At 44.0% G+C, this 9,053-nt stretch overlaps 3 protein-coding genes across 3 annotated transcripts; 2 read left to right on the top strand and 1 right to left on the bottom strand.

The window, feature by feature from the left end:
• Positions 1–270: 270 nt before the first annotated feature.
• LOC118507788 (mitochondrial import inner membrane translocase subunit Tim17-A-like) lies at positions 271–1,990 on the bottom strand. Its single transcript, XM_036046824.1, has 3 exons — positions 1,845–1,990; positions 1,397–1,566; positions 271–1,326 (listed from the first exon to the last, which is right to left on the bottom strand). Exons 2-3 carry the CDS (start codon positions 1,538–1,540, stop codon positions 928–930), a joined length of 543 nt encoding a protein of 180 aa, XP_035902717.1. The 5' UTR covers positions 1,541–1,566; positions 1,845–1,990; the 3' UTR covers positions 271–927.
• LOC118507786 lies at positions 1,965–3,466 on the top strand. Its single transcript, XM_036046821.1, has 3 exons — positions 1,965–2,540; positions 2,608–2,725; positions 2,789–3,466. Exons 1-3 carry the CDS (start codon positions 2,445–2,447, stop codon positions 3,436–3,438), a joined length of 864 nt encoding a protein of 287 aa, XP_035902714.1. The 5' UTR covers positions 1,965–2,444; the 3' UTR covers positions 3,439–3,466.
• Positions 3,467–3,645: 179 nt separating this feature from the next.
• On the top strand, positions 3,646–8,667 carry LOC118507779 (probable histone-lysine N-methyltransferase Mes-4). Its single transcript, XM_036046814.1, has 4 exons — positions 3,646–3,927; positions 4,247–4,362; positions 4,442–7,683; positions 7,772–8,667. Exons 1-4 carry the CDS (start codon positions 3,830–3,832, stop codon positions 8,177–8,179), a joined length of 3,864 nt encoding a protein of 1,287 aa, XP_035902707.1. The 5' UTR covers positions 3,646–3,829; the 3' UTR covers positions 8,180–8,667.
• The last annotated feature ends 386 nt before the right edge of the window (positions 8,668–9,053 follow it).

Here is a 9,053-nt window from a genome sequence, read left to right as displayed (position 1 = left end):
CTAGGAATGAGCTTCTTGGACTAGGCCCCTTGGAGAAGGGAAGTTTTCATTTTTCACGTTCAAATGATCACTACAAGGAGCCAAAAGATGGGTGGAACTATGAGCTGCACCGCATTATTCATTATTAGTCATCAAATGATCCATGTCTATCAGATTCAAAGGTGTATCCTGTATTGCATTGGTCATAGCGTCTCTCAATATTCTATGAAATAGTTCCCGGCGACTGTGTACAAAAACGATAATATATTTTACAGACCCTTAACCAAAATATTTCAGTTCTGCTGTCATGCTAGAAATTTATTTATTAGCGCAATTATCCATAGCGGTCGACTTTTAAAGAGTTGGTATTGTAATGACGGCGCGAGTTCTATTTACAGGAAATAATCACTTGATTACTGTTACAACTTGTCTATTTGTGTTTGCGGTACACTGATCCCGCATGCTTCTTCTTGTGCTGGCACAAGTCCTATTCATAACTTCTAACCGCGTGTTATCTAAAAAGTTCGGGCAATATTTCATATCGTATCGTACTTTCAAATTAATCAATCACTAGAAAGCAAATCAATCAACAAACATGAGATACTACCAGAACTATAGCACGTCACACATACATACATATCCATCTAGGATTTCATCGCAAACAACTATTCTTGCACACAACATTCCAATCCCTAAAAAGTATCAGTCGATCCCACCAACAAACTAATATCGAACGTCGGTATCTGATCGACACACTTATTGTAGAGACATCTGGAATCGCATTCACACTATCACTCGAAAATATACATTAATGGTTTTAAATATACACTTAGCCAGAACACCCAAATTAAAAACACATCGGCCTCACGAATTGCTCTTATTCTGCCTAAAATGAAAGGGCAGCATACGTGGTGATTCGATATCCGCAACAACCGTGCAACGCACTCATTATTGATAGTTCTGCCCTGACTGGCCAAACGCGAATGGCGATGGAGGGGCTGAAGACATTTGCTGCTGATTTGGATCGCCCAGCACTGAAGGATCGTCGGTCGGGGGAGTGGGGTTCCGGAACTGTTCAGCAGATATGCGCGTAAACATGATACCTACGCCTTCAATCAGAGCCAACAACACGCCACCTATCACTGCACTGCCGATCATGGCCGGTACACCGTTTCGCGCCGCTAAGATTCCTCCCGTGGCCGCACCACTAATTATAGAGTTCCATGGATCTTCTTTCTTACGAAAATGCACTAGTGTGCAATCGATAGTGCTGAACATGCCACCCCATACGGCAAAGTTTCCAGCAATTATTGGCGACCGGCTTTTAATCGCTGTTAAGCTTCCAAGCTGAAAATAAACAAAACATGTTGCTTAAACGAACCGATTTGTCTATGTTGTCTTTGCAAACGCTTCTTACCAAACGTCGATTAAACCCAGACGGAGCATTACGGAATCCTTTTATTGCTTGAAATACGCCTCCACCAATGCAGCCCATTGCAAATGCTCCACCACAATCGTCCACGATACGATACGGACACGGTTCACGTGCATACTCTTCCATTTTGGGTTTGGTTTTTCTATGAGGATCTAAAATATAAATGCAGTTCGGGAATCACACTTGATCCAATAGTCAATTCTCTCTATTTTTTCATCAGACGCAAATAGGTAGTGCACTATGTTGTTTTCAAAGCACTGATTACGCAAATTGGCACCTCATGGAGCACAGTCCACGGACAGATGTTTCAAAGACCAGTTTCGTTTACAATGTATACATTATCAAACTCATCAGAAAGTTTTTGAAACGGGAATTATTTTAGCGACACGATTGATGTTGAATAGTTCCAAAAATATACAGCATAACTCACGTTTTTAATGAAAATCTTTCCAGTCGTTTCCTTTCTTGCTTTCGCTCTTCGTTCGTTCGTTCTTTGACATCCACAAAGTCACATTGACAGTTTTCCAAATGCCAATTGCCCCGCTAGTTCTACAACCAGGAGTTCAACACTTCACATGCGGAAGCGTTCCTCGCACCGCGACACTTTTTCTAATGTTTCAAAGCATTCAGTGTTTTCATCACTTGGAAGTCTGCATTCATTGAAAATTGTGCAAGGGAAACCGCAACTTCTCTTGAGCTTATCATTGCAAAACTAAAATAATGTAATCAGTACCTGGTATGGGATATAAACAAACACATAAATATTGCGGCCTAGTGTGAAGATGCGTGGGGTTCCTTCTATTTCGTCACCACACCATTGGCCGTTATCAGTCCTCAATAGCCAATTAAATGCCTTATCTGATTTTCACCTGTATGCGCACAACCAACAAGTGGCAGCAATATTTGCCCGATTCTAATGACTCAGTTTTAACGATACTACGGATGAGACAACATATTAACACATTCGCACTGCTGTTAAAGATGCAAACAGGATACATCAGCTGATTCGAACTAAAGAACATCCCGAGAAATGGCTAAAACGAAATGGAATCTGCTCTTCGCTACGTTTATTGTATCATGTGTATCGTTGACCGCTCTGATAGTCTCGCTATGCACACCTTATTGGGTAACTTAGTTTCGCACATTTTCCATCAAAGAGGTTCCGAGACGTTCAACTATCTTTTTCATTGTAGGTTACTTCAGAAGCATACGAAATGAGCGCTTTTAAGAACAGTGAAGTAAACTACGGACTGTTTACTGGATCGCTGACGCAGAACTTTCTCCCAAACCCGCGATACTACGATCTTACACGTAAGAATTATATCTGTTTCCGATACGCAGCATAAACCATATGAATTTTGTATTTGATTTCAGTTACATGTCTTTATCAAGAGTATGTTTGTGCATTCAGTTGCCAACAAGACGAGGAAACCCGAACGGACGAAGTGTTGAAACTTTTGAAAGGATTGCGTCCAGCAGATTGCCCTGTTCGCACTTCAAAGGTGCTATCTATTGCCAATCCACCGCATCCAAACAAATCTTCCCTGAGCCGACAGACATCCGTATCAGATTTCGATCGCACCAACTTTATCAACACTGGGCTTTGGGTGTCAACGGTTGTGTTTATCGGAATATCGATAGCTTTTGCAGCCGCTTCCGCCAGCTTCTCTATAATCAACGTGCTATTCAATCCAGTAGAACCGATCTTCAATGTGTTTGGATTGTTCATTTGGAACGGAGTGGTTATCGGAGCCACCGCTCTTTGTATGATCATGTGGGGATCACTGTTTGCTGGGACTCTTATCGATAATATCGCTATAACCGACACCCTGACGATACAGATTCCTTACACTTCGTCCGGCTTGGCTGCGCTGGGAGTTTCATATTGGGTCTTATTCTTGCCCATGCTGATGCATGCAGTCAACGTAGGCCTTCTATTGTGGCGCAGGCACATCATCAACAAGGAGCCACCCCCAACTACAATAGATGTAGATCGATCGGATTTAACCATTATAATGTTTTGAATAAATGTATATATAAACATCTTAAGGATAGAGCAGTTGCTTCCGCATATAATTTAATTAGAAAGTAAGGCAGCAAAAGATGCGGAAATGGTTCTTCGTGTGGAGTTGAGCTCATTTTCAGCCGAATTCGTGGAATTCAAACGTCATCTGCAGCTGTAAAAAGACGCAAAATGGCGCGACCTTGCGTGTGAATTGCCGAAGCTGTCAAACAGCGTCCAAAAACGAAGCACAATAGAAGGCCTATGGAAACACGGAGCGTCACGCGCGTAAAACAGCGTTTTTAATTTTGCTGTGGTTAATTAGTGTTCTTTTTACGTTTTTTTATTCTATTGAGCAGGAGTGCAATGTTGTGTTGTCCCGTGTTAACATTTGCTTCTATCATTTAATATTGATGCAAGATTGTTCGTCGTCGCCAGTGCAAATTCCGCTACATCCGCTACTTCAGAAAGTACGCCGAAAGATGCCGAGCAAAACGCGATCTCGCGAAAGGTACGTGCAGTACGTGTAGAAATCGGTGTAAATTGTGCATATTGCAAAATAGAGAAAAAACGAAATCACGGGATGCAACAGGTAGATGCGCATCTTTCCGGTTTCCCTGCATGTAAATCTGTCAAACATTGTGCATCATTCCGGTGCCTGCGCGTGAAATTTGGCGGGCATTTTATACTTTGCTTGAGCATCGCCTCGTCACAACTTCCCAAGAAACAGATCCGGGCTACGACGGTTTTATGGTGTTGGGTATAGGGAGAAGCAAACGTACCATGCACGCCACCGTTATTGTTGTATTTTGTGCTTCTACTATTCGCAGAACCTCCAAAGTGAAGAACACTAAACCAAATAAGGGCGCAAAAAGAACGATGAAAAAACTGAAACATAAAAACACCGTACCACCACCAAGCGGCCTGAAAGCAAAAGAATACAAAGGTGAGTTCTGTGCCATCAGTTGATTGACTATTTGATATGATTACACACTCACAGCTTTTTGTGGTTTATATTGTCACAGTGAACACTTCCAGCTATTCGGAGCATTTGTCAGAAAAGGAAAATGTTGTTTCCGTGAATGTGCGACAAGCATCCACCGATGAAAACAGCAATAATGTTCCACGACCGCGCGGTCAATATCTTTTGAAGCAGCTTTCCAGTTCGTTGAGCCCCAAAATGACTGAAATCAGTACGGATGCGGACCGTCGCGTTAGCCGATATGGTCGGCATCAAAAACAGAAGGACAATTCAGACTACGTTCCGGTAGATCTGATGAGATATGTTGCCATTTCCCCGCTTAAAAGCAAACAGAAAGCAGAGGCCGCTGAGCAAGAGAATCCAGAGTTTCCTAAATTAGAGCAACCGTTACCGCGGACGCCGCCGGCAGATGAAGATGTTTCTGGGCGGTCTGAGACACCACACGAGGATAAAAAGATACTCAACATGGACGAAATCAAGATTGTTAGCGCGGATGAAAGCAATACAGATACAAGCACGAGCACTCATAACTTTCTACACGATTTGGTCGTGCGCAAACGGTCGTCGGACGTTGACAGTGCCAAGGGATCTTCCATTGATCTTGGTAATGGGTACCGTGCGGGCACTATCTACTGGGGCGCACAGTCAAAGAAGGTCATACACTGGCCCTGCCTTGTTCGGGTTGATCCAGAAAGTGAACGAATAACGCGTATCCATGGAGATAAGATGATGGAAATTCACGTAAGCTTTTTCGCCGATAAAGGTCGCCGTGGTTGGATAAAGGAAACGTGCATGGTGCCGTTTGAGGGCGTGGAAAACTATTGCACGGAGGCACGAAATCTGCACTACGGAAAGTACGTCAAGCAAGCGCTACGGACAAACCTGCTCAAACGGTGGAAAGTTGCATGTGATTTAGCAGAAAAATACTTCGCAATGCCTATCGACGACCGTATCGCAAAGTATGACGAAGAAGTAAAGGCAGAGTTGATCACATTGAAAATAGAGCGACATCGCAGCGCGATTCGCGCGGGTAAAATCACTCAGCAGGCTTTGTCACATCATGTGCCAGAAACAGTGCCATTCAACCATCGGACTGTATCCGATAGTCAGACGGCATCATACAAGAGGGAACGTTCATCTTCACCCGAAAGTCCTGCATACGAAGCTCTGCCAGGCCTTGGCTCATCCAAAAATCCCATGAAAAGAGTGAAATGCTCCACGCCTTCAAAAACAACCAGCAGTCAATACGACAGCAGGTTCGATCGTTTCTTGCAATCATTGGACAGTGAGGAAATGAATACTGGTGAACTGAACGCAGGACTGATGGAAACGGCATCGCCAACGTCCGAAATGAACCACGAATATGACGATATCTTGCAATTTATCCGTTACTACATGTTCGACGGACGCACGAATCACGAGATCGAAGAGAGCCTGCAATTTCATGTTCGACGAATATGCTGCCTCAAGAATGTCTCCTCCAACCGTGGCTCAGATCGCACTGCCAGCCGGCAACGAGCACTAGCGCTGCGTAACACTTTTGAAAAGATGGGTCTCAAACCGTTGGCGAGCGATAGCAAGGCGGAGATGGCGAACAATCCCAAACCACGACATCTGTCGCAAAGCATTAAAAAGGAACCGCAATCGTTGGAGGATAAGTTCATTTTTCAGCTGGATAAAAATGTCCTCACCAAAGGCATTCCAAAGGGATTTGTGTGCTATGTGTGCAATCGACCCAACAACGTTACCAAATGTAGCAAGTGCCTTCAGCATGTGCATTTATTATGCTTGACCGACGATGCTGCGCAGGTGGCAAAACTGCAGGAAGAAATCGAGGAGAAGCGTTTCTCGTGTGCCATATGCTCGACGACCGTAATGAACGAGAAAAAATGTTTCATATGCAACGATGGGAGCGAAGAAACGATCGCAGAAGAAAAGTTCCGTTGCACGGAGAGCAAGTGTACGCGCGAGTATCATCTTTCCTGCCTGCGGCTGTTTCCGCAGTATCGCGTCATTAGTACAAACACCATCGTCTGCCCGTACCACGTTTGTCACACCTGCGTATCAAATGATCCGCGCAACACGGCGTCCTTAGGGAAAGCGGCTTTGACGAGCTGTATGAAGTGTCCGGCATCGTATCACCCGGATGCTAGATGCATACCGGCCGGATCGGAAATACTTACCTCCAAGCAGCTGGTCTGTCCTAAGCACAGTGTCGAACAGATAGCATTAAATGTCAATTGGTGTTTCATCTGCGGCAAGGGAGGCGAGTTAATTTGTTGCGAAGCGTGCCCGTTTGCGTGCCACCTGGATTGTCTTCCATTCAGTCCGCCGGTCGGGAAGTATTTCTGTGAACAGTGCGAATCGGGCAGAATGCCGCTGTACAACGAGATAGTCATCGCGAAAATGGGCATTTATCGTTGGTGGCCAGCGTTGACGGTGCCACCTTCCGAAATACCGGATCGAGTGCTGCAAAAGCCACACAAACCATCGGATATATGTGTAAAATTTTTCAACACCTACGATATGTGCTGGCTGAACCGAAAGCGAATGTACCTGTATCAACATGAAGATTCGGAAAATTTGGGCGAAGGAAAGTCTGGATCTTCAATGGATAAGAAATATCGTTTGGCTATGATCGAGGCCAGCAAAATTTTCCAAATACTGGAATCCACCAAACAGCCTCGTCCGTACGGAAGCTTAAGCAACTCCAAGGCCGCTCCGATCTATACAAAGATAAAATCCAATCGGTATGTTGCTCCTCTAAAGCAACCGTCGACGAATCGCCGCCAGTTGGATGGAATCGAAGATTCGGTGTGCCGTTGCCAACCGGGCGATGAAGATCCTTGCGGTCCTACGTCAGCGTGCCTGAATCGTGCAATCTTTATGGAGTGTAGTGCAAAAACCTGCCCGGCGAAAGATCGCTGCTCAAATCAACGATTCACCAAGCGGATGTATCCCGCACTGGAAGTGCGCAACTTTGCGGACAAAGGTTTTGGTTTGGTGACACTGGAAGACCTGCAAAGTGGACAGTTTGTTATTGAATATGTTGGCGAAGTGATCAATTCGGAGGAGTTTGATCGACGAGTGAAAACGATGCAGACAGCGAAAGAGGAGAACTATTACTTCCTTACGGTCGAACCTGATCTGACCATCGATGCCGGATCGAAAGGAAATATGTCGCGTTTCATCAATCACTCCTGCGAACCGAATTGCGAAACGCAAAAATGGACGATTGGCGAAACGCGCGTCATAGGCCTGTTCGCTATTACTGATATAAAAGCGGTAAGTTACTGATTGGCGGCGTATATTGGGTTTTATGTTCCACCATATTAATAAATGACACATTGCTTGTGTTTGAACGATTTTTCAGGGTAAAGAACTGACCTTCAATTACAACTTGGAGAGCTTGGGAAATAGCAAGCGTGCATGCTTGTGCGGTGCACAAAAATGTTCCGGTTTCATCGGAGAAAAGTATCGTCCAACAAAGAAGGACGACGCTGCATTCGTTAGAAACCCCGGAGAACTTGTTAAAGGTCGAAAGAAAATCGCAAAGATTCGCAAAACGAAAAAGGGTACTATTTCCAACACGAGCACAGAAGAATATCGGACAAAAACAAATGCAGATATCCAACCTGCAGAAAACAACGATGTTATGCTAATACCTGCGCCATCCTCCACAATAGTAGATCTAGTTGATGGGAGCGTTCCTGCACCACCGACCACCAAACCAAATGCAACAGTCGTTATCAAGTCGGAAAAGGTGGACGATATGTTTTGAACCGGGTTTACCTTAAATTACGCATATGCATTTTATTTAGTGACAAATCCACAACCACACCGCCTGAAAAGAGTATCCAAGACTGCAATTCTAAGTCGAAGCGTCAAAGCGAATTCAGGATATATGTTGTAATTTATACATGCTGTCTGTGTTAATATTGTTTTTTTTTTATTTGTTTTCACTTTTTACGATATTCGTGCGAAGAACATCGTCATACCTCAATAAAAGCTGTCCGTACTGTGGACAGCAACTGCAGTTTTTGTGAGTGTAAAAAACATTAAATTAGAAAAAGCGAATGCGCTGTAGCGTCGAAGGTAACATGGTCGAACGGAACCCGAATGAAATCGTAGACGAATGAACGAGCAATTTTTTACTCTTTTTATCTGTTTGCAAGTGTTAACATTATTCTATTTATGTTTGTTGCCAATCTGGTGTCATCACATGGTTTGACTGTTGAATAAAGAGAACTGGTTTGCGAGCAAATGAAACGCTTGTCCATGTAGTTATGATTTGGATTTAAGATTTTTCTTTGATTACTACGAATGTCCAGGGAACAATTTCTAGCAAGGTTCCTCGTAGTAGATGAAGCCTCCTGATCCACCAAGAGACTTTGCACTGAACCGCTGTAGACCACCTCAAGGCTGGTTACGTGCCATCTCGAGGCATGTGTATTAGAATAGGATAAGCCTGGATATACTGATACAGTAACAACGAATTTCAAAAACGATTGTTTGCCTTCGTTGCTATGAAAATTTATACAAAATCATTCAATATGAATGGAAAGTTTTCCGTTGGATATTGTGCCTCATTCTCGGATGGACGGTCCAGAAAGCAAAAGCCTCCGGATATCAGCACCACCAAGAACAGCAACATC

The sequence above is a fragment of the Anopheles stephensi genome, chromosome 2, assembly GCF_013141755.1.
Source record: "Anopheles stephensi strain Indian chromosome 2, UCI_ANSTEP_V1.0, whole genome shotgun sequence".
Lineage (NCBI taxonomy): Eukaryota > Metazoa > Arthropoda > Insecta > Diptera > Culicidae > Anopheles > Anopheles stephensi.
This window is presented reverse-complemented; position numbering and strand designations above follow the sequence as displayed.

Excerpts from the sequence above, each read along its gene's own strand:
- LOC118507786 (XM_036046821.1), top strand. The coding sequence starts at position 2,445 with ATGGCTAAAACGAAATGGAATCTGCTCTTCGCTACGTTTATTGTATCA. Across the intron at positions 2,541-2,607 it reads CGCTATGCACACCTTATTGG|GTTACTTCAGAAGCATACGA; the intron begins GTAACTTAGTTT and ends TTTTCATTGTAG. Across the intron at positions 2,726-2,788 it reads GCGATACTACGATCTTACAC|TTACATGTCTTTATCAAGAG; the intron begins GTAAGAATTATA and ends ATTTGATTTCAG.
- LOC118507788 (XM_036046824.1), bottom strand. The coding sequence starts at position 1,540 with ATGGAAGAGTATGCACGTGAACCGTGTCCGTATCGTATCGTGGACGAT. Across the intron at positions 1,327-1,396 it reads CTGGGTTTAATCGACGTTTG|CTTGGAAGCTTAACAGCGAT; the intron begins GTAAGAAGCGTT and ends GTTTATTTTCAG.
- LOC118507779 (XM_036046814.1), top strand. The coding sequence starts at position 3,830 with ATGCAAGATTGTTCGTCGTCGCCAGTGCAAATTCCGCTACATCCGCTA. Across the intron at positions 3,928-4,246 it reads AAAACGCGATCTCGCGAAAG|AACCTCCAAAGTGAAGAACA; the intron begins GTACGTGCAGTA and ends TACTATTCGCAG. Across the intron at positions 4,363-4,441 it reads GAAAGCAAAAGAATACAAAG|TGAACACTTCCAGCTATTCG; the intron begins GTGAGTTCTGTG and ends ATATTGTCACAG.